Genomic DNA, 25,817 nt, shown 5'->3' with positions numbered 1-25,817 from the left:
TAAGATGGACTCAAGCTTTCAACCTCTATAGGTACCATCAGGCTTACTTGCTAACCATCAACCTAGAGATCCAGGCACATGTCAGAGCTCAATGACCAACGCCACCTTTCCAACTTCAGGACCTAGACATCAACACAAAGTGCCGACCAGATGTCCTCCTAGGCAATGCTTCACTCACATAGCCTCTCCTTAATCTAGTAGATCAAGGAAAACAAATCTCTCCCGATCAAACTGATTGGTAACTAGCATGCTATCAATACCTTCAAGAGATTTACACAACCCCAATCAATAGTATACTTTCAAATGTTCATAAATAGACACAAACCTTCAGAGTTTTCCTGATGTTGCTTCTCAACATGGTAGGCCTATTTGTGAAAATTTTAAAATAGAAATCCAACTGCAGTGACTAATATTATTTCTTCTACTTATTAATTCAGAAATAAGTTATTCACAGTGTTTCTATGGCAAATATCGAAATAAATTCTACTGTAGCCTTCACAATTAAAATATTGCGGAAAGTAAATGCAAAGAAAAATACTAGCACAAGGATAATCACAATGACACAATTATTTTTGGACAATCGTCCTCGGAAAAACCCAGTGTGGTAAAATCGGTGTAGCAGATGAGGGTTTCTTTATTAATCTTCAGCAAAAATCTCATGTACAAGATGCAATTAGCAGAATATAAAAGATATCTTTGTGAGAGAATTTTACGGACAACTTTCTCACACTCCTTGGTGAGATTCTGATTTGGAAGTGGACCTGCTGCCCCCTTTGTCACTCATTGCGTCAGCTTCTATGTAGGGACTACACAGTCCCAATGTCTCAGCTTCTGCGCTCTCCCTCTACGTCATAGCTTTTGCGTTGTCTCTTCTCTACTTTGCTTCTTCTACTCCTACCTCTCGACTGCTGCTGATACCCTCTCCCCTCCTCACATGCAACTCTCCCTCTGAATCGATTTCCTCTTGCCAAACTTCGACCAATAAGGAAATCGATTTTACTCGGGTAATTGAGTATCTGCCTGGTGTGTCTTCCAAATGCCCATCGAAGTCCTTCTTATAATCCTCGAGTTGAGTATTCAACGACCCAGATTAGATTCTAATCAATGGCTTAGATCATATTGACTTGATCCTCGTCTTCTTCTAGAAGTTTCACCCACAGTTAGATTAATAGCCTTTAATTATTTTAATTTCCTATGTTTAGACGTAGGCACTCGTTAAAAATAAATAATTATTTTAATAAAGTTGTCTCCGAATGAAATTTCCCAAAATGATTTCTAGGCATTTTGGAATACATGTGCCTACGCCTCCCTGCAAAATTTGAGACTTAGAGCACATCCAATGCTACCAGAAATCAACACTTCCTCTTAGCGAGGAATGTGCTCTAGCAATACAACCTACTGAAGCATCACCTTGTTCTGTAACATCTCCCTCTGCGCTGTTGATGTCTGACATCACTGCCCACCAACTACTGTGCAAATGTTGCATCTGTATTGTTGCTAACCCTGCCACTGCCAACACTGCATCTGTACTGCAACTCCCTCTCATTTCCTGTCACTATAACTGAGAAATCACCTATTTCTGCTACTGAAATGGATTCTCTACCATACCCATCTGCTCTCTGAACTGAATGAACTTAGCTCTTCCTAGAGCCTTTGTGAGTATGTCTGCTACTTGATCTCTTGTGGGGACATACTGCAGCTGTACTGCCCCACGCTGAACACAGTCTCTGATAAAGTGACATCTGATATCAATATGTTTCGATCGATCATGAAATACTGGATTCTTAGAGAGTTTGATACAACTCTGATTATCACAGTAAATCTTGGTCGCTTCCATCCTTTTTCTGAACAAACTCACAAGTAGTTTTCTAAGCCATATAGCTTCACACGTAGTTGTGCTTGCTGCCATATATTCAGCTTCTGCTGAGCTCAGAGCTATCGACTTTTGTTTCCTGCTGCACCAAGAGATCATTCTTGATTCAACACTGAAGTAGTACCCAAAGGTACTTTTTTGGTCTACTAAACTACCTGCCCAATCTGCATTTGTGAATCCATCCAATCTGACGTCATCTCCTCGGGATTATTTCAACCCATATCCCAATGTTCCATGCACATACCTAAGAATGTGCCTAGCTGCTGCCAATCACACCCTTTTCGGTTCCACCATGAACTGACTAAGGGTGTTGACAACAAAGCAAATGTCTGGCCTAGTGTTGACCAAGTACATGAGCGACCTAATGAGCTGTTTGCACAAGGTGGGGTCCACCTCCTTGTCTCCTGATGCATCTGTTTTCTTCCAGTTGTTGATCATGGGTGTAGCCATGGGTTGACAATCCTGCATTCTGAATCTCTTCAGAACCTTTGTAACATATCTTCCTTGCCCAGGGAAGATCTCCCCATTCTTCTGCCAAACTTCCAATCCTAGAAATTAATGCATCAACCCCATATCCTTCAGGTCGAATTCTGCTTCGAGATTCTTCTTGCAGTCCTGTATGAACCTAGATGACCTTGTTAGAAATAATTCATCCACCTATAATACTAGAATAAGTGGCTCATTCTCTACCATTAAATAATAGAGATTGGGATCAGCCTCACTCTTGATGAATCCTAACTGCTGCAAGTAACTATCAATCCGACCATACCATGCTCTGGGTGCCTGCTTGAGCCCATACAGGGCTTTCTTTAATCTGCATACATGAGTTCTCTTTTCATGAGTTTTGAAGCCTTCAGGCTGTTCTATATACACCTCTTCTTCTATCACCCCATTCAAGAATGTTGTCTTGACATCCATCTGGTGAATCTCCCATCCCATTTGAGCTGCTAGGGATATAACATATCTAATAGAGGTATATCAGGCTACTGGGGCGAAGGTCTCTTCATAGTCTATTCCTTCTTTCTGTGCGTACCCCTTTGCCATGAACCTAGCCTTGTACTTCTCTATACTGCCATCTGCAGCATACTTGATCTTGTAGATCCACCTTGATCCTACAACTAATCTATCCTCTGGTCTAGGTACTACTTCCCAAACGTCATTTGTCATGATAGAACTATACTCTTCTACCATGGCATCCACCCAAACTTGGTGTTGAATGACTTCCTGAAAGCTAGAGGTTCTTCAACCTGTGCTACCAACGCTTGGTACCTATCAGGCTATCTATGCTGCCTCTTCTTGGTTAGAGGAGCTCCAAAAAACTCCTCTACGTCCCTCAGTGTATGTCGTACTTCCTGTCGGTTTTACCACTAGTGGTGGGAGGCTCAATCAACTCATCCTCCTGATCCTGTCGTTCCATCTGCTGAGAACTATCTGGATTTCCTGAGGAAATACTAGTACTGGTCACTGTACTCGATCCAGGTGTCTGTCCTTCTACTTGCCCCTGCTGTCGTTGGACTAATGGAACATCTGCTGACTGACCTTTTGCTGGCATCTCTCGAGATTTCCTGAAAGCTCTATCCTCCATTAACTTCGCATCCTGTCTCACTACAATCTTCCTGTCGCTAGGAATGTAGATTCTGTATGCCTTTGAGATTTTGCTATATCCTACGAGGTACCCCTTTTCTGTAGTCTGATCCAGTTTACTGCGCTTCTTGTCTGGAATGTGACAATATGCCACGCTTCCAAATATCATGAGATGACTGACTTCTAACTTCTTCACTGTGAAGACTCTTCGGGTGTTTTCTTCCCCAATGCTCTGTGAGGAGTTCTATTCTAGATATACACCGTCGTGTTGCAAGCTTCTTCCCATAAGAACTTAGGCAGATCCTGATCATACAACATAGCCTTTTTTGCTCCAACAATAGTTCTATTCTTGTGCTTTGCAACTCCATTCTGCTCCGGATTATAGGGAGCTGTCCATTCTCTTTTGATGCCCTCCTTTGCGCAGAAATCTGTGAAGTCTTTGTCCATATATTCTTCACCATTATTTGAGCGCAATGCCTTTATATTTTTCCCTGTCATGTTCTCAACGAGAGCCTTAAACTCTCTAAACTGATTGAAGACCTCATCCTTGGTCTTTAAGAAATAGATTTAGGTTTTTCTAGAGTGATCATCAATAAAGGTGACGAAGTATTCGCCACCACTAAGAGCTCTTGTGGACATTGGACCACAGATATCTAAGTGTATCAATCCCAATACGCCTTCCGCTCTGTTTTTACTCTTGGGAAAATTTGCTTTAGTGTACTTCCCTAGTACGCATCCTCTGCATATATCATCATGCTCAGTACTAAGGATTGGAACTCCTGTCACAGTTTCTCTGAGCATCCTCAGTGCTTTGTGGTGTAAGTGCCCCATTTACCTGTGCCATAGCTCATTTAGTTCCTTTTCACTGTTAAGATTGCTGCCTATCAGTGCCATTGGAGACTCGAGCTGCAATCTATACAGTGTGTTGCTTTGAGCTCCAATTTGTCTCTTCTTCTTCCAGCTTGGATGTTTGACATATACTTTCCAATGAAGTATACATCGTATACCTTGTCTTGTAACTGGGACATTGAAATCAAATTCATTCCTAACCGAGGGACATGCAGAACATTAGTGTCTCGAATGCCGGTTCTTGCTTTTGTTTGAAATGTTATGGTGCCTCTCCCTACTAGAGTAAACTTTGTTCTGTTTCCCATAGTAATATGGAAGTCCATTTTTCTTCTTGATAGCTGGAGAAACATTCTTGTACCCTAGTCATATGAGTTGAAGCCCCGCTATCAATGTACAAAACATCTGTTGATGCTGAACTTGACAAACATGCGAATTCTTCTTCTAATCTAGAAGATAATTTGGAGGCATCTTGATTTTCCATCCTTCTTAGTGCTATCAATCTTTGACGCTTTTTTTGCCGCCAACAACTGCTGCAGAAAAAATTGCGTCTTTACCTGAATACTGCTCTGCGCTGCTCCCTCTGTTACTGGCAATTTCAACCTAGAAATCTTCCTCTCTGTCGACTCACTCAGAGAGGGATTTTCTGATGAGAAATTTGCCCTCTAGGACTGGTCTGCGCAATTTCTCCGGGGTTCAATTTTCTGCCTATGTAGTAATTTCAAACTCCCTTCCAACGTTGGCTGTTTCGGTCTGCACTTATCTCAACTCTGATACCATGTGAAAATTTCAAAATAGAAATCCAATTGCAGTGATTGATATTATTTCTTCTACTTATTAATTCAGAAATAAGTTATTCACAGTGTTTCTACGACAAATATTGAAATAAATTCTACTGCAACCTTCACAATTAAAATACTGTGGAAAGTAAATGCAAAGAAAAATACTAGCACAAGGATAATCACAATGACAGTTATTTTTGGACAATCGTCCCTGGAAAAACCTAGTGTGGGAAAACCGGTGCAGCAGATGAGGGTTTCTTTATTAATCTTCAGCAAAAATCTCATGTACAAGATGCAACTAGCATAATAGAAAATATATCTCTGTGAGAATTTTACAGACAACTTTCTCACACTCCTTGGCGAGATTCTGATCTGGGAGAGGACCTACTGCCCCCTCTGTCACTCACTGCGTCAACTTCTGCGAAGGGACTACGCAGTCCCAATGTCTCAGCGTCTGCGCTGTCCCTCTGCGTCACAACTTTTGCGTTGTCTCTTCTCTACTCTGCTTCTTCTGCTCCTGCCTCTCGACTGCTGTTGATACCCTCTCTCCTCCTCACCTGCAACTCTCCCTCTGAATTGATTTCCTCTTGCCGAACTTTGACGAGTGAGGAAATCGATTTTACTCGGGTAACTGAGTATCTGCCTGGTGTGTCTTCCAAATGCGCATTGAAGTCCTTTTTATAATCCTCAAGTTGAGTATTCAACGGCCCAGATTAGATTCTAATCAATGGCTCAAATCATATTGATTTGATCCTCGTCTTCTTCTAGAAGTTTCACCCACAGTTAGATTAATACCCTTTAATTATTTTAATTTCCTAAGTTTAGAGTTAGGCACTCATTTTAAATAATTAATTATTTTAATAAAACTGTCTTTGGGTGAAATTTTCCAAAACGATATATGGGTATTGTGGAATACATGTGTCTAAGCCTCCCTGCAAAATTTGAGACTTAGAGCACATCTGATGCTACCAGAAATCAACACTATCAACCGAATCTTTCCTTTTTTTTTTTCAACTTCCCATACAACAACATATCTTTCAGAATTCATTCTTCGATCAAAACTATGCTCTCCCTCTCAACCAGGGAGATTTTCTCTATCCAAGCTCCCTCTTAACGCAGGGAGATCAACTTCTTCTTTTCAACAACGAAGAATATTTTGTGGCTTCCATTCATCCTGTCAAAGTCATCATTACCATCACCATTCATATCATGCTTATCACATCAACCTTTCTTTCGATCATCCTCACCACCTTGAAGATTGTGTACCTGCACAACTTAGATAGCAAGTACAACCAAAACTATAGAAGCATGAAGTTAGCCATATCAAAATCTTAAAATAACGAAAGCATTTTACAAATCAGCAAGAGACTATACTTCAATACTTCAACTTCTTGCCCAGGTCTTGTTACAAACCCTTAAATCACATTCACAACCCATCATGCTATCAAAATTATTATACCTAGGGTTTCAATGACAAGACACAATCTTTCATATAGCAAACCCTAGAGACAAATCAGATTAATACATCCAACAACTTTCAAATTTCATATGTTAGACTTCCTACTAGGATTTCATACAAACCCTAGATATCATATGTAAGTTTTTCAAGAACCAATTACAACTTCAATCAACAACATGACTAGCATTCACTAGGGTTAGCTACAAACCTATATTTTCTCATTTCAACATCATCTTAGAATATCAAGCTTAGATAAGGACTTATATTAAATCCTAAGACTTATGACCATTAATAATTAGGTCAACACATATGTAGGAATTCATCATCATGCATAAGCATATCATATGATATGCAACATGTTAGACATATATTGACCTAGACCAAGCTAGGGTTTTAAATACATGGATGCATATATAAACCCAGGGTTTCATTCCTAGGTCATTGAATACCTAACAAGGAAATCACTTATATGCCCAACCAAACCTTAAAGATCTAGGGTTTCATAACATAACAAAGCAAATCCTACAATATCAAAACTTCAAAGGTTCGGGATTTCAGACAACATCATTTCAACCCTAATAAGTTAGGTTTTCATGATCATGACATTATCAACAAAACTTCAAACGACTTTTCTCAATGACAGTAATATTTGCATACCCTTAGGTTAGGGTTTTCTAGAGAACCTGTCTAGGGTTGTATAAGATCAATTGAGGTGGAGGTAGATTTATCAAGTGATGAATCATCCCAAACAAGAATCAATAAAATTCAATATAGTTAGACATAACGATGTTAGTAATAGCTTGTCAAATGAATGAACATTTATAAAGAAATCAATGTTTTTGTAGTTTTGAGGCATACCTTTGTTTCTTGACAAACCTTGTCTTGGGAGACCTTCTTCCATGCTCCTTGAGGATATAGCAGATGTTTTCCTTTGTTTCTTGACAAACCTTGTCTTGGGAGATCTTCTTCCATGCTCCTTGAGGGTATAGTAGATGTTTTCCTAATCAAGACAATAGAGGGAGAATAGTGATTCGTATTAATATAATCAAAACCTGAATGAGTACATGAAAACATAAATTGAAAGGAAATGAGATACTTATCTTTGGGAGATGTTGTGGGTTCCCTCCAAAGCTTGAGGGATACCTATAAACTTATAAAAATAAACGAAAAACGTCTTTTTAAAAAAATATGTTAAAATGTTATGAAACCAACTCAAGAAAAGATAGAAAAGATAGATCAACGCCTTGGAATTCAGCCTCTTCGAGGGGGCAACCTCCTTTACATTACATAAATGAACAATTCTTGGATGATTCAAATGACAAAATCTCCTTTCTATATATAGGAGTCTGAAGAGTCACAATATAACCCAACTGACCTAACAATAATAATATAAAGCCACAAAAATAACAATAGAGGGATTCTATGGGGCACAATAATAACAATATGGGGACAATAGGGGCACAACAATATTAATAAGAGATACAACTACAATAGTAATGGGGTAATCACTAGTATTATAGGGACCCAACATGCCCCTCTCCTTCAAAAAAGTGTTGTCCTCAACGCTTGAGTAGTTCTGGATGCTTCTGTATAAAATTCTCATCCTCCCATGTGGAATCTTCAGCGAATAAGTTCTTCCACTTGATAAGATACTTCGAAATTGATCGATTTCGTAGCTGTCGAGTTCTTTTTTCTGTGACTGCTTCTAGTTCCAATATAATTTTTCCTTCCTCATCAAGTTTTGGCAATATTGTTTGAACTGGGAGCTTGTCGCCTATAACCTTCTTTAAACATGAAACATGGAAAACTGGGTGCAATCGAGAAGCTGCAGGAAGCTCCAATTTGTATGCCATAGTACCAATCTTTTGCAACACCTTGTACGGACCATAATACTTTGGTGATAATTTATTATCCTTCTTAGCTTGCTTGAGGGACATTTGCTTATATGGTTGTAGCCGTAGGAATACCCAATCACCTACATCAAAACTTCTTTCGCTGCGATGTTGATCTGCCTGTTGTTTCATTCTATTCTGTGCCAACACAAGGTTATCCTTTAAGAGTTGGAGGACTTGTTGTTGATGTTCGATGTGATGTTCCACTGCTTGAACCTTAGAATTTTCTCTTAAATATGATGTGATGGATGGTGGCTGATATCCATAAAGTGCCATAAATGGGGTCATTTTTGTTGCTGTATGGAAGGAAGTGTTATACCACCATTCAGCCAGAGGCAACCATTTGACCCATTGTGTCTGTTTATCAGATACAAAGCAACGAAGATATCCTTCCAAACATTTGTTTACTATCTCAGTTTGCCCATCAGATTGAGGATGATAAGATGAGCTATGAGCTAACTGAGGACCAAGACAAGAAAATAATTCTGTCCAAAAATTTCCAGTGAAAATGGGATCTCTGTCACTTACAATAATCTTTGGGTTTCCATGTAGCTTTTGAATTGTTTCCATAAATGCAGTAGAAACTGTACTGGCTTTAAATGGATGTGATAATGCACAAAAGTGTGCATACTTGGTAAGTCTGTCAACTACCACCATGATGACACTCTTTCCTTCAGACTTGGGTAAACCTGTGATAAAATCCATTGAAACCTCCTCCCAACGTTGGCTTGGAATGGATAAAGGTTGTAATAGACCCGGTGTTTTAATTGTTTCAACTTTATTTTATTGGCAAACCAAACATTCCGCCACAAACTTTTGAATATTTGATTTAAGGCCATCCCAAAAAAATTCCTTCTTAACCCTGTGGTAAGTTTTTAAAAATCCTGAGTGCCCTCCTAAGGGAAAAGTGTGCAATTCCATAAGAATCTTTTGTTTTAGCTGGGAATTCTTACAAAGGTATAAGCGATCTTTGTACCATAACAAATCATTTTGCCAGCTAAATGTATCAGACGTACTGGAATCTTGTTGTAACTTTCGAATAAGTGCCCACACTTCTTCGTCATTCTTCCATTCCTCCCTTGCTTTGTTTATCCAATTTGGTTGGATAATAGAAATGGCGCACAACAATGCTTCCACATCCTCATCCTTTCTTGAGAGTGCATCTGCACCCACATTTTGCTTCCCTTTTTTGTAGATGATTTCAAAGTCATAACCCAACATCTTTGTGACCCACTTTTGTTGCTCTTCAGAGGATAATCTTTGTTCTAAAAAGTATTTAAGGCTATCATGATCCGTTTTTACCTTGAAGTGTCTTCCCATTAGGTAGGGTCGCCATTTCTTAAGTGCATGGAGTATTGCCAACATTTCCTTCTCATAAATAGCTTTGTGTAAAAACTTTCCCTTGATTGGACGACTTTCAAAAGCAATGGGTCTTTCATCTTGCATTAAAACAACACCAATTCCATTTCCTGAAGCATCACATTCCACAATAAAGGATTTTGTGAAGTCCGGTGTAGCTAAGACAGGTGCTTGGCACATTGCCTCTTTAAGATGTTCGAAGGCCTTTGTTGCTTCTAGAGTCCATGAAAATGCATCTTTCTTCAATAATGTTGTTAGAGGTGCTGCTATTCTCCCATAATTATTAACAAACTTGCGATAATACCCTGTCAAACTGAGAAATCCTCGCAGATGCTTTATGGATGTGGGGATTTTCCATTCCTTAATGGCTTTAATTTTGCTAGGGTCTACCTTAACTCCTTCATGAGATACAATATGACCCAGATATTCCACCTCTTGTACTCCAAAGAAACATTTGGATCTTTTTGCATATAATTGTTTCTCCTCCAATAGTTGTAGCACCCTGTCAACATGTTCAACATGATCCTTCCAAGACTTGCTGTAGATTAGTATATCATCAAAAAATACTAACACAAATTTTCTAAGGAATGGTTTGAAAATGGAATTCATCAAACCTTGAAATGTTGAAGGTGCATTGGTAAGGCCAAAAGGCATGACCAAAAATTCATAATGACCCTCATGAGTTCTAAATGTTGTTTTCGGAATGTCTTCAGCCTTCATTCTGATTTGATGATATCCTGAACGAAGATCCAACTTGGTGAAGTAAATTGATCCATGCAATTCATCCAGTAATTCATCAATGACAGGAATGGGAAACTTATCTTTAATAGTGAGCTTGTTGAGCTCCCTATAATTCGGACACATGCGCCATGATCCATCCTTCTTGTGCACCAATACTACTGGAGCAGAGAAGAACTTTGACTCGGTTGAATTATACCAGCCTCTAGCATTTCGACAACCATACGTTCAATTTCACTCTTTTGGGCATAGGGATATCTGTACGGCCTGATGTTTGGAGGAACACTTCCTGGAATTAGATGAATAGCATGATCATGATCACGAATAGGTGGGAGACCTTTGGGAGTCTCAAATACCTTGGAATGATTGTCCAAGACTTTTTGGAGATCTGGAGAAATAGATGATTCCAATGTGGAAACATCTAGCGAACATAATTGTGCAATTACACCTCTTTGTTCCTTTTTTAGAAGCTTTGTCATACCGTTAGAGCTGATTATCTTTCCCGGTTTCCCTGCAATACCCCTTAATTCAACTTCCTTTCCTTCCATAGAAAATTTCATGAAAAGTTCTTGAAAATTAAAAGCTATTGTACCCAAGGATTGTAGCCATTGGACTCCTAGTACAACATCAGCACCTCCCATTGGAATGGAAAGCATTGGGCTAGTCAATACATATTCTCCCATGGATAGCTTGATATTATGGCACTTTCCAGAGCAATTTATTGTTCCTCCATTTGCAACCATCACTTGACACTTTGGTGCTGGATATAAGAAGCAATTCAATTCTTTTGCTACCTTACAATGAATAAAATTGTGGGTACTTCCTGAATCAATCAACACTATTACCTTTTTCTTCTTGATTTGTCCTTCTATCTTGATGGTTTGAGGAGTGGTAATTCCCGCCAATGCATTACAAGATATGGTCGGATTCATTTCTTCTTTATCTAGGCTTTGTTCCTGGAGTATATCCTCTTCTTTTGACCTTTCTTGCTCCTTTTCTTCTTCTTCTTCACAATCTATGTAGAATAATTTCTTCTCAGCACACTTATGACCTTTAGTGTATTTGCTATCACAACTGTAACAAAGCCCTTTTGCTCTTTTTTCTTCTAATTGTTGTGGAAGACTAGGGGCAACAACACTTCCATCTTTATAGTTGTGAGTGGTATGCTTCCTGGTTGCCATAATTTTGCTTTCCATTTTTCTTGCTAACCTGAATGCCTTCTCTAATGAATCAGGTTCCCAAAGGCGAACATCATGTTGGATATTAAGTCCCTATGAACACATCAATCCTATGCTCCTCTGGAATATTTTTTACCCTTATGTTCAATTTTGGAACTCCTCAATGTGCTCCATTATTGAACCCTTTTGTTTGAGACTTATCAATTGGCTAAAAAAAGTGTTGCTTTTTGTATCCTCATAATGTGCTGTCAATTCTTTTGTAAAAATTGCCCAAGTGATAATTTGTTTATGAGAGCAAAGCCATTGATACCATACAAACTGATTTGGTTCCAAATATAAAGTTGCAATATGTACCTTTTGTGTGTTTTGCACATTATTGAGATCGGAAAATTGCTCCATCTATAATATCCATGTTGCGGGATCCTTGCCATCAAACTTCCTCATATCGATTTTTGGAATATGGTGGGTCTTCGATCCCACATTAGAGTTTATGAAATCATGATTAACATTTCTTTTGTTCGCACCATGAGTTTCCTTTACTACCTTTTCACCATTAGTAAGTATTTCTTGTAGAAAATTTGTCAAATCTGTTTTCAAATCTACCATGTTTCTCTTCAAATCTGTTTTCAAATCTATCTTCAAATCGTCCATCTTAGTTTCCACACCCTTTATCTTAGCTTCTATTAGTTTTTGTGAGAGTGACATTTGTTGCATTTGGTCTTGTAATTTTGATATATCATGTAGCATTTCCTCCTCTTCTTCATGAGTCATGCTAGAGCTTTCAGGTTGCTTACTAGGTGTTTGCATTTTCTTTTCTCAGGGCATCAGTTACCGATAATAATGCTCTACTATGCCCTTTGAATTCTTTCAAAATAAATTTTCAAACCAAGCTTAAGCAAAAATTTAAAAAAATCTACACCTTTTTTTCACTTTGTAGGAGCTCGAAATTGCCTCTGATGTATCTCTGTACTTTCGGATCATCCAGTTCTGAAATTACGACCTGCAGTAGCCCTCTGTGTCCTCTTTCCAATGCGACTAGTGTGATCCAAATTGGATTCTCCAAGGAAGAATTATGCAAAATCTCCCACAGTGACCTGATTATAAACTAGTTCAGTAGAGCGAACTTGTACGACGTGCCACAAGTCACTGTTTCGACCTTTGGCTCTGAAAAATATATACAAGAAACTACAGTCCATCCTCTTTTTGTACCTTCTTATGAAATTTCAATCTGATGCTTAGAGAGAAATTTATGACGATTTTCCCCAGGTCACCTGTTTGGAATGTAATTAAGGAATTTGCAAAAAGACCAACTTCCTCAGATCATATCTCCGCAAATATAGCATGAAAAGCTCTGAACTTCGGACCCGAGATTCAGCGTGATTTCTTCTCAAATGGTTTTTTTTAAACTTCTGAAACATCACAGAAAAAAAGTTATAGCGAAAATGCCACGATGACCTGTTTGGAGCAGCGAAACCCTAGAATCCAAAGCTCTGACACCAATGTTATGAAACCAGTTCAAGAAAAGATAGAAAAGATAGATCAATGCCTTAGAATTTAGCCTCTTCGAGGGGGCAACCTCTTTTACATTACATAAATGAACAATTCTTGGATGATTCAAATGACAAAACCTCATTTCTATATATAGGAGTCTAAGGAGTCACAATATAACTCAACCGACCTAACAATAATAATATAAAGCCACAAAAATAACAATAGAGGGATTCTATGGGGCACAGTAATAACAATATGGGGACAATAGGGGCACAACAATATTAATAAGGGATACAACTACAATAGTAATGGGGAAATCACTAGTATTATAGGGACCCAACATAAAACCTATAAATTCTAAACATAAAAAACAAAAAATATAATATCTAAGACTAGAAGAAAATGACCCTGTAGTGTAAGTCCCTTATATCAGATTCTTCAGGTTTGGCTTTCTTTAGGACTTCTTCTTCAACAACGTTGGCTTGGTCTTTTTCTCTTTTCTTGTTTCTTGGATTGTCAGAACAATCACTCTTGTAGTGACCCTTCTTATGACATTGATAGCATTCTACTTTGGACATGTCAACCTTCCTCTTTGGTCCTTTCTTGAAGTTTCCTCTGTGTTGAGCAACATAGGCATTTGACACTCCTTCAGGGTTGGCAACTAATGAAATTCTTAATTCTTCTTGACTGCAAGCAGTCCATAGTTCTTCAAAAGTGGGAGCTTCCTTCCAACTGTTGAGTCTTGTAGCAAATGCACCCCAAGTAGGTGGCAATCCTACTATAGCAGTGATCACAAGTTCTTTGTCTGGAACAATTTCATCTATGGCCAAAAGGTCATCTATGATTCTTGATATCTTCACAAAGATGAAGGCCACTGTATCTTCTTAGTCATCTTTGTGGTCTTTTGTTCATTCTTCAGGCTTGCTACTTGACCAATGTTCTTAATAGTGAATAACTCTGACAAGGCCTCCTACATTTCTTGAGCATGGTCAACGTTGGCTATGAATGGGACAATATTGTCCTTTATTCCTTCTACCATTAGGTTCATGGCCACTAATTCAATTCTTAATTCTTCTTGACTGCAAGCGGTCCATAGTTCTTCAAAAGTGGGAGCTTCCTTCCAACTGTTGAGTCCTGTAGCAAATGCACCCCAAGTAGGTGGCAATCCTAGTATAGCAGTGATCACAAGTTCTTTGTCTGGAACAATTTCATCTATGGCCAAAAGGTCATCTTTGATTCTTGCTATCTTCACAAAGATGAAGGCCACTGTATCTTCTTTAGTCATCTTTGTGGTCCTTAGTTCATTCTTCAGGCTTGCTACTTGACCAATGTTCTTAATAGTGAATAACTTTGACAAGGCCTCATACATTTCTTAAGCATGGTCAATGTTGGCTATGAATGGGACAAGATTGTCCTTTATTCCTTCTACCATTAGGTTCATGGCCACTAATTCCAAATCTCTGAACTTTGCTTTATCAACATCATTGGATTCTTTTGTAGGCTTCTTTACTTTTCCTTTCACCAAGTCTAGTACCTTGTTCTTTTCAAGGATGAGGTCAATCCTCTTCTTCCAAGATCTGTAGTTTGAGGCTCCTTCGAGTTTATTCTCTCCCTTGATTGTGTTAGATATATTTCTTGAATACAACAGAGTTATTCCTTGAAATAATCCTTTTGAATGATTTCTTAATCAAGTGTTTGACACTGCGTTTATCTTCTTTCTTTACCAAAGCTTTGAAACCATGTTAGAAAATCAGAAAGGCAGAAATATTTTCTTCTACTTGATAATTACTTGTGATGTTCTTGATTTCTTATTAGATTCCTTTATGTCTTCTTTCTTTTATTTCATCAAGCAATTACCAAAGCACTAGCACATAAATCAATGGACACCAGATATATGCTCACAGCCAGGGAAAAACCCCTCTCTAGGGGAAAACCCAATTAGTAATTCTTCCTTCAATAGTTTTCCTGAGATATTCCAAGACTCTAGACCTTGACACAAACTTTCCTCCACACCAAGTCAGCCTTCTTCTTCCTTTGCAGATGATCCTACTTGACCTGGTAGCAGCAGCAGCAGTAGCAACACTTTCTTCGACCCAACACTTCGACCTTTCCCTAGAGACTTCGATCTTCATTAAAAGATTTCGATCCTCACTTAGAAATTTCTATCTTGGCCCAATACATCTTCTTGAAGTAGCAGCATCCAACAAAAGCAGCTTCGACCTATGGCAACAACAACATGCAACAACTAGCTACGATGTCAAGTAGAGAACTTCAATCTTCCCAACCAGGGCACGAGAGAGAGATAGATGCGTCAAAGTTTCGATTTTCCTTCCTTCCTTCTCTTAGACGAAACTCACACTCCTTTTTCCTTCTTTCCTCTACTTCGCATTTTTACCCAGCTTCAAGAGATATTGAACTAGCTTGTTGTGAGTATGCATTTCATATGGAATTTGAACTGCTTCATTTATAGTCCTTTGGTGAGGCCGACATGATCATCTTAAGGCTGACTTGGTGTGGAGGCAACATAATTCATATTTGACTCAATACTTAATCTTTTTACATGATTCACAAGTCCAAGAAGGGCCTCTTTAAAAGTACAATGACTCTATTAACTCAAAATAAATCCTAAGAGTCCTCGATGAGGACTTTGACCTAAAACATTATGCCCAAGCATGAAACCCATGCTTTAATAAGTCATACTAATAATAATAAAAATTCTTTTCTTTGTTCTTTTGACAAGTACATTACATGATGACTCAAATATATTTATTGAAGACCGAACCTAGTTACATTTTCCAACATTATTAACATGCTCTAATCAGTCACATTTACTTCTTCAATATGCAGAAATTAGAGGGCCCTTTGAAAGGTGCACTTCTTAAAATTACAAATCAGCAGTAATGATGGGCAACCATGAACATCAAAAAGATAGCAGCAGCCTCTCACAACGTAGAAATGCAGAAAGCCAAGTATTGAACAATGATAAACAACAAGTCACAAGGCGGGTTTCACCTCAATCTTATTCCTTCTTCTTGGAGCAGAATTTCCTATATTCTAAAGATGATTACTGCAAATATACGAAGTTAACTTTTGTGATCAAATCCAACAACGAAAAAATATAACAAAATGATGAACCTGTCATAGAAGATACCTGTAAACTTCCTTGCTCCAGCTAGATATCTAACTACACTGTTGAAACTTCTCGTCACTTCTTTCACCCCTCTTTGATCCATGCACTTCTTAGTATGTATATTCTTCTTCCTTGTATAATCCTGAATTAGGGTGCTCCTCTATGAAGGCCCTTTATGGGTTTACAAATCAAACCAAGAACTATGTGGAAGCTTCTAAGGTTAGGGTGCACCTTTTCCTCTCTCCACAAGAGTGCTCCTCATCAATGATGTATTTCTTCATTGACTTTTAAGTTTTAACTCATACTCCTTCCTAATTGACTTTTCTTTCACTTTGAGCCCCTCTTTCTAGGGATGACCTCGTCATCATCAAGTACAATGCCCAAATTTATCCTTCCAGGTTTCCTCATCCTCCTTTTTGCTTGAGAACTCCTCGATAAAAGTCATATAGTTCCCCATAGTGCTAATGGAGTGGGCTCTCACCATGACAAGGTGCCTTTAGGCTCATCTCAACAACGTTCTCCAAATTTGCACCTCAAAAGTTTCAAGCAGTAACAGAGGCTATTAAAACAAGTGAAACTGTTGATGCCCAATTAAACGTTCCACTAAAATATAAATACACTATTTAATGCTTGTTGTCTTTAATGGTAGGAAATACAAAAATTGTGGATATGTCAAAGTATGACATCTTTGAGTTATTTATGCTGAGAGATGTGAGAAAATCTCTATATTAACCATTTGTATCAAAATCTTGACTATTCATCAATACTTTTTTGGTTGGAATATGCTTAACAAGGCTGCCATTCCAAGGAGAGATCTTTCCATAGAAAAATAATTTCCACTTCAGAGTTTGTCATTTTTCTTAGACAAAATTCAGCTAAGGAGAGGCATATGCATGATTGAAAAGTTGGTATCAGCATATTTGACTTCAGTAAAGTCACTAATATGTTTGGCCAGACTTTTGCAGTCACCATGTTGTGTTGACATGCATTTAAGCTTTTACTACAAGGGAAGAGATGGTGAGAGCTTTTTATTTTATGTTATTTTTTATTTTATTTTTTTATTGAGATTTCTTTGAAGCAATCTAGAAATAGCCAAATATTTCCTGGCTCATGTGTAATATCGAGTCAATAATGAAGGTCATAAAATAATGTAAAGAAATGAAGTGCAGAACTACCTAATACGAATCCATGCAAATGGAGATGGTATTAATTTGGGTAGCTTATGTATCTTTCTTCATAGCTTTACTTTTTGTGATCTAAAACTTTTAACCTTCATTTGTGGTGCTAGCACTGAACGTCCTTGGAGTCTATATCATCTCAAAGTATTTACATAGTCTCCCACTGTTTTGAAGAAGTGGCAAGGAGCTTTTGTACCTGGATGAGCTGCTACTCTTCACATTTTAGTTTTCTTGCTCATATGGTTCATGCTGCTTGTTATCTATATATATAATTGTGTATTTTTTATGGCTATTTGTTTGTATTCTTTTATCTTCTTATGTAGAATTGTATGAATAAGAAGTTCAGTGGCTCCTTGGAATTTCTAATGATTTGAAAATCTCACTGAATTTAGAGCTTATGGGTTTGTTTGCTTATGCAGGATGTTGTTGGAGTGGAATACTTGGTATCCTTTGGGATAGGGGCCATGACTATGACGATAATTCTTCTTGGCATTTATATGACTGCTTTAGCCTTTCATGGAAGGTCCATGCCTTCTTTATATCTCCCTGGAGCAGCGGGACCAGCTTTTCTTGCAGGCTTTCTTTGGAGCATGGGAAACTTTCTTAGGTAAGTCAGTGCAAATTCTTAATTGATCAAACAGAAATACAACCATTCCTTAGAATGCAAATTATGAAGAGAAATTTCAAATTATAAAGAAGCAAGAAAAAAATTATATTAATGTCCACAGATGACCAAAGCAGGTCAATGGTACTTGTAATTACATCCAACAGAATAAAAAAGAACTAGGACAGGAAGAACCTGATGAAATGAAAATGGCTGAACACTAAGACACTAAAACAATATGAAAGTGACCACTGTATACATAACGAGATGGAGTAAACCCGATGATGGGTAAACCTACACTATAAGACACAAGCACATGTAGAAATTGGCTTCAAGGGAATATGAACATCAAAAATGGAAACCAAGACAAGAGATCAATGTTGTCACATGCATGTACCAATGCTTGAAGCAAAAGTAGAAGGATTGGATGCTTTGGTTGGAGACTGCTTGGAGGAGGTAGGGTTCCTTACGTAGAAACTCCCCTAACATCCAAGGTCGATGAAGGTTGGTAAGGTGTGCCAATATCCCTATTCTAGGATATACATGAAGGGAAGTAGATAGTCCTCGATGTTAGAAAAAAATAGGTGGATGGTACTTAGAAGGACAATGTGGTAGTCTAGTCATAGTATGCTAGGAATAACCCTTTCTAACTAACTTCTTTCTGTCAGTGTGTGGAATGTCAACTTCTAAAGGGAATTTAGTAGTACCTACATTTGAGATTGGCTAAAAGAAGGAGGTGATCAACTTGGTGGCCCTAGGGGTCTCCCACAAAGCTCTACGTATGAAGTTGATAGTCTCTCAGAGGGAGAGGGATATGCATCTTCGATTTGGATATTGGGAGAAGGTGGATAGGGAGCCTTGATATTTTCTATACAAACATTGGTATCTCCCTCGGATCTCATAATAGATAGGACATCAGAATATGAAGTGCTTTTCATTTTCCACCTTTTGGAGAGAGAAAATACAACAACCCTCTCTTCACAAGGAATATGGTTGTTTTTCTCACCTTGCAGCGTGTGCGAGGAGATCCTCATCTAGTTAAGGGGACCATTAGGATGTGTCACTAGTGATGTTGGAGATAGTTAGAACCATTGATGGTGCTATTGACAATCCATAGGAAATGCTTGACATAGAAGGACATTTTGGCGCCAAGAGGTTGTGGGGGGCAAGGCCAAGTAACCTAGATATACTATTGCTAAATATCATCTTTGACCACTTTCTTAATCACAACCTTCGAGGGAAGAAGACAAGGAGGGGTGTCTAAGGAGTACTTAAATGGGGGAATCCAATCAATGGAGATATCTTTATGATGAATTTTTCTCCTTCACTATGATATCTTTATGACGATTTTTTTTCCTCTCTTTTTTTCATCCTTGTTGGAGGTTGGACTATAGCGGTCAATTGATTGTTGACCCAACATTAGTTTGAGTTTGGCCATATATTTTTTTGCCAACCTATCATGGGTGACATAGGAAACTCAATCATAATAATAATAATAAATAAATAAATCTGTTCTCTCAATTTTCATGGAGCAATAAGTTTGAGGCCTTATTGCTAGATTCACTCCTCCCAATGTATACATTTCATTGAAAATCTTAGGTAAAATTGAGTTTTAAGTTTCAATAAAGTGATACATACAAATGATATTGTTGAAAAATGTTTTTGATCTTAACCTAATTGTTTTTCAAGCCCATATGGTAGATCTGCCTTGTCAAAATGTTAGGTGATAAATATAGCCACTGTCTCATTGCTTCTTTTCACTACCTCGTCCCTCTGCTAGCTTGCCAACCACCTTGTCCCATGGCTACCTTGCCTGATTACTATCACATAACTGTTGATATTTGTAGCTTGGGAGGTACTCCAAACCCTAGGCTAGAGGGTTGTGGAGGAATTGGCTTCATAAGGTCACTTGTGGGCTAAGAACCCAAGCTTGGGGTTTTGTACCCAAAGGTGTGGGGCCAAAACCATGAGGAGAATTGATGAGTTGGCACATGGAGATGAAAGGGCATCCTTAAAGGAGCAAGGAGCTTCTTGTAGCACCATGGGATCCCTTGTCAAAGTGGAGATATTAATTTTTGAATGTTTATGTGGGTAAAAAGACTAGAAGATTCAAGTCGCCCTTAGTTAAAGGACCCTCTTGAAAGGGCTAGTCATCTACCCTAAAGAAGGTATAAAAGGAGGAGAGGAGGAACCTCATTCCTCACCATCAAAGTGCAACAAACATAAGGGGCATACCTCTGAAATAGGGTTGTAGACCTTGGAGCTTTAGCGAAGAGGAGAAGGAGACGTTTAGGGAAAATTCTCATCACTGTTGGGCAGATTCGAGGATGATGCATAAGGTCGAGTATTTGAGGATAGATCTAGATTGTTTGTGCAAGTTTTTGAGGTGACCTTCCTTGTTTATACAGGCCACATTCCCTGTAATAGATTGTAAAAGGGGCTGAGGTCTGTAGTGGCTATTTGGAGGGATCGAAAGGCTTAAAGCAAAGAGCAGACTAGTCCTAGAGACAACATATGGGAGCAATTTGTTAAAGAAGGAAGGCCACAACTGTAGGAGGGCTTTGGGAGCGTTTGGAGAAGGCTAACAGGGACTATTAGAAGCCCTAACCAGGCAGCCAAAGCTATAGCAGTGTACACTAGCACAAAAGTGAGGATAAAGGTATGTGTTTGGTATTCTCGAGTTGTTTTGTTGATGAGGTCCTAGTTTAGGACAGAGTTTGGAGCAGCCAAAAGAGAAGATTTGGGAGGGATATAGTGGCTTGCTCCAAGCCCTAAGTACAACCTCTTGAAGGACTAAGATGACTGTTAGAAGAGGCAGAATTGAAGAAGATCAGGACTGATCTTTGAAGGACGAAAGGAGGTCAAGGGAGCTGTTTGACTAGCCCTAGATTGCTTGTGAGAGAAGAACATCTACAACGAAAGTGGGAAGCCCTCCATGCCCTAAGTGTGTCTTCATCGAGCAACACAAGAAGGCACTAGTGGGAAGAAGTCCCTAAGAGTTGTGTCCTTGAAGGACTAAGGAGCAACTAGTGGGAAAGAAGTCCCAAAGGAGTTGAGGAGCAACAATGGGCAGTTTAGAGTTGTTCACAAATGGAGTTGTGAACAACTCGCAAGAAGACCCTATGTGTTGATGCATTGATGGACAAATGGTCAGCTAGAGGGCAGATTGGAGCCGTGTTTAGTGACCTAAAGGAGTTGGTTCATTGATAGAGGCAGGTTGGTGTTGTTGTAGATTGGGAGCCAAAGGACTGGGCAGGTGTGTTCAGGATACGACCAAGAGGAGCTGAGAGAGTGCGCTACATCGGCCAGACAGCCAGTGTATCTTGTTCAGACAATTTGGTTGTCATAGTTGTTAACACCAAGTCCCAGTTGTATTCTTGTATCAGTGAATGTATGAGGGCCATTATCCCTGGTATGGGAGCCCTAGACAGTTGTATTACAATTTGTTAATATAACAAAGTTGGGTTGTTTAAAATTGTAAAAAGTTGTCTATATTTTGCACTGATTAATTTACTGCTATTTATATTTCGCTGTGCATAGTAGTTTGTTGTGGTATTTGGATTGGTAGTGTCAGTGATTCTAAGACCCTAACCTAGATTCCAGTACCATGGAAAAACAACAATAACATCAGCTTAACAAAACATCACCATAAAATTTGTTGATGAGATGATAACTCTTTTCATTGTGCAATTGTTTTTTCATTCAACTTTGCAAATAGCTCTTGCAACTTTGCTACATAGTGGTTGTAAAGGGTAGTTTATTTGAACCTTACCATCTCATGTTGCTTCTGTAGTTACATGATATATGCCTAAAATTGTGGCATTTGTAGCATTCCGTACTATACTTGAATAAGGGAGCGAATGAATTATGATTTTTGTTGCTATAGCCATTAGGACTTCTCATATGATTCCCTGCAATTTTGTTTCTTGAGGTCTGATAAGGGCCTCTAAAATTATCCCTGTTATTGGCTCTACATTCCCTTGCTTTATGTCCAAAGTTTGTACATGAAAAGCAATGACCAAGAAATATAGTTTGATACTTGGCTGTGAAGGATTGTCTTGATAAGTAGTTCTTTTGAAGTTGTTCTGCTTTGTAGAAGATTCGCTTCTTTGCTGATCCTTGTCTTTGATTACACTACTGCTTGTATTGTGTACGGATCCCTTGAGAGCATCAACATAGCTTCTAGGTGTAGTAGCTCTTCCAAACTCATCTTGATCTCTTCCCTTGCTTCTACTGTGGTTGGGGCTGTTGAAAATTTGGCAGCGTAGGGATGAATTTCTAAAAATAGAAAGTATAAAAATAGAATTTCTAAAACTAGAATGTCTCAAGTATGACTTTTCAAAAATTGTAAATCACCTTGCATCAATTGGTAATCAAATATTGTTGATAGAAAATCCCTTCTGATCATGAATCAATCCTAATAGTTCAATTTCGACTTAATCATCAATATTATTATTCTTATGATACTATTATATTATTATAAAAAAAAATTTCAAGTCACTCAATCATGGCTCTCAATAGTGTTCCCTTACACTCGCATTATTGGCATGGCATACTCCTCTTACACTCTCATTAATGCTCTTACACTCGTTAAAGCATGTCATAAAATATTCTCCTACATTCTCTTACATTCTCTTACGCTCAATAAAATCATGTCATACAAGATTCCTCTTACACACTCCTTAATGCATATGTTACACTCTCTCTTAAAAGCATAAGTTACAAAGGCATACATACCTCCTTAATAGCATGAGTTACATTTCCCAAATGGGCATGAGTTACACTCCTCAAGGCACGTGAGTTACTCCTCTATGGCATGGATTTGTCCCTCCTATATATATGTGCCTCATTCTTTCTCCCCTCACTACTCGTGCGTTTTGAAAGAAGAATTCGAACTTGAGAGAGAGTTGGAGAGAATTGAAGATTGTGAGAGAGAGACTTGGAGAGTAAGAGTAGAACTTGGTGAGCCAAGGTTGATTCAGTGCTTCAGTGTTTCAGTGTTGATTCAGTTGAAGGGAAGGTTGATTCAATGTGTGCATTTGCTACTGCTACCAGTGATCTTCATGTTACAACTTGTTCAAATTTGAATGAATTTGCTCATTCCCTTGATCTCTCATTGTACTATGTACTAGGGTTGCGGGGGAGCGGCTCCCCCCTTTCGAGTCGCTCCCGGGGCGCGCTCCCGCAAAAAATATTGTTCCCTAGTTTTTTCACAAAATTTTTGTTACAAAGATGTTCCAAACACAATTTTTTTCAAGGAAACAAGAGTTCTTGAGTAGGGCAGCCTAATATTCAAGCTAATGTCCCTAGTATTGATATGCAATTCATGGTAATGTTAAATTCTTAAAATAAAAGGATTATCTTTCATTTTCATCCTTTTACTTAAATTTTTTAATATTACCATGAAATGACTTTGGATGTTTGAGAGTGGTTTTGACCTCATTGGATTTCATATGGAGAAAGTAGAATTTTAGATGTTACTTGAAATCTAGTGATTGTTACAACATAGAACATCATAATTTCAACATTGTATCAGAGCTTTGGTGAAGATAAGCTCCATTTGCAACTTTCTATCTGCTGAAATATCTCTTGCTATCCACTCCATTTTTAGCCCTCTTTCTGTTGGAATATCTCTTGTTGTCCACTCCATTTTCAACTCTCTTTTTGTTGAAATATCTCTTGCTTTCCGCTCCATTTGTAACCCATTTTCTGATAAACTATCTCTTGTTGTCCACTCTATTTGCAACCCATTTTCTGTTAAAATATCTCTTGCTGTCCACTCTATTTACAACCCATTTTCTGCTGAAATATCAAGTGCTTTCCACTCTATTTGCAACCCATTTTCTGTTGAATTTTATTGTTGAGATTTTACTGCTACCGTTCTTCCAAGATTTCATGGAACCCAAGATATAATAGTAATTTCGCTGATAGTAATTAAGATGTTGCATGTGTTTAATAGATGTGGATTTGGTGCTTGTTGATGAATGCAAAAGTAAAGACTGGTTTTACTTTTGTTTATGCATGTGCAAAAAAGCAGTGTTGTCTTGAAAAGAAGTATAATGCATAGAAGGTTATGAAAGAATAACTGATAGAAATTGAATGTTGAAGATAGGGGGGTTTTTACTCTCTCACATTATATGAGAAATGTCATAATCTTATGGGTTTTGGTAATTTTGATATTAGAGTTTACTAACAATAGTGGTTGTAGGTAAGAATCATGACTTTTGCAAAATATGGAATGATAGTTTTCTAAACTAACCTTTTTTGCAATGATCAAAGATGGATTATAACTAATATCATTGCAAACAATGAAGTCAATATGTATAATTATTATTACATGTCTTCACTCTGGGATCAAGATTTGAAGATCTTTATAAAATCAATGGAAGACTTATCAATGCATTGATTCATGATAAGTAATCATCAATATAAACTGTGGCACCGAAAGTTCACTCATCTTCACTATAAAGCATTACCTCATGTGAGAAAGATGGTTTCCAAAATGCCTGAGATTAGAGTGGATTATGATGGAGTTTGCCAAGTGGTGTTCAAGAAGATGCATTTCTTCTGCCAATGACATATGATTGATGGATAGTGGTAACTTATAGAGGCCAGATCAAGAGGGAGCTAACAACTTCCTTCAATCCCCATTAAAAAATAAGTATTTTCAAGTCTTATGTTGTTTCTTTGTGTCACTGCTCTTGTTTAGATTTATCTTTATAGATCATTGGTTATTCTTCTTGCATGAGTATTTGAATGATTCTTTCACTAACTTCTTGATGAGGATGCGATCAAGAAAAGCAGATCCTGAAGATCATCAGGGTGCAAAATAGTGCAGGAAGAGTAAACTCCAAGAGGAAGTTGGTGCAAGGATAATGAAGGAGCCACTCTCACATCTAAAAAAGAAAGAAAGACCTGCCTCATCACCAAGTATACTTTCATTATGTTTATTTACTTTGTTACTATTTCTCTTGCTCTTGTTCTGGGATCAATAGGTACATTTGATGAATGTGAGAACCAAGTCCTTTGTATCGAGATTAAGGAAGAAGTCGAGACATCCCATGACTTGAGTGGAAATTAAGTGGACAAGAGCTAAAGACTTCTGCAAGGAAGCTGGAATCAAGAAAGAGACCACCGTACCATATAACCCAGAACAAATTGGGAACTTAAGGATGTTTGACTGCCCTGTCTACTTTCATTTGCTAAAGGAAAAGAGTACCCTATACCTCCCAACAATGCCTTTTCGACTCTAGGCAGATTGATTCTTTTACAATAATGACTTCCAATCATGACACTTTTACAAATGGCTCTTTTACAACTTTACAAGGATGACTCTTAGCCATGACACTTCTTCACAATATGCAGATGGCTGTTATGCCTTCAAAGGATGTCCCACTGACTCTTGGCCTTGATACTTCTTCACAATAAGCAGATGGTTGTCATGTCTTCAAAGGATGTCCCGTTGCAATGCCTCCTTTGATTTGATACTTCAGCTCTTGAATTCTTGCTTGAAGTTTTACTTGAATCTTCTTCTACTTGTATGCAAAATTTGCTCGGCGAAACCAATCCCAAAACAAAGCAAAATACCTTTCAACTTACCTCTGCCTACAAAACACATGTAAGTGCATAATAATGAATAAATACAAATACAAATTACAATGCATACCTGAAGTGTGCTTGTCACTTTTGTTGTTGACTTGTTG

The 25,817-nt window shown here is 38.2% G+C and overlaps 1 protein-coding gene across 2 annotated transcripts in view; it reads left to right on the top strand.

The window, feature by feature from the left end:
- LOC149235958 (uncharacterized) overlaps nucleotides 1–25,817 on the top strand; it is a 242,057-nt gene that overhangs the window by 147,294 nt on the left and 68,946 nt on the right. For both annotated transcript variants that reach the window (XM_089461485.1, XM_089461486.1), the window contains exon 5: nucleotides 17,930–18,117. In XM_089461485.1, coding sequence (XP_089317611.1) covers nucleotides 17,930–18,117 — 188 coding nt within the window. The remainder of the gene's footprint in view (nucleotides 1–17,929; nucleotides 18,118–25,817) is intronic.

This window comes from Pinus tabuliformis, chromosome 8, assembly GCF_031772625.1.
Source record: "Pinus tabuliformis cultivar Carrire ecotype Pingquan chromosome 8, CPIR1, whole genome shotgun sequence".
NCBI classification, from domain to species: domain Eukaryota; kingdom Viridiplantae; phylum Streptophyta; class Pinopsida; order Pinales; family Pinaceae; genus Pinus; species Pinus tabuliformis.
The sequence above is the reverse complement of the archived record's forward strand: the minus strand, read 5'-3'. Positions and strand labels throughout refer to the sequence as shown.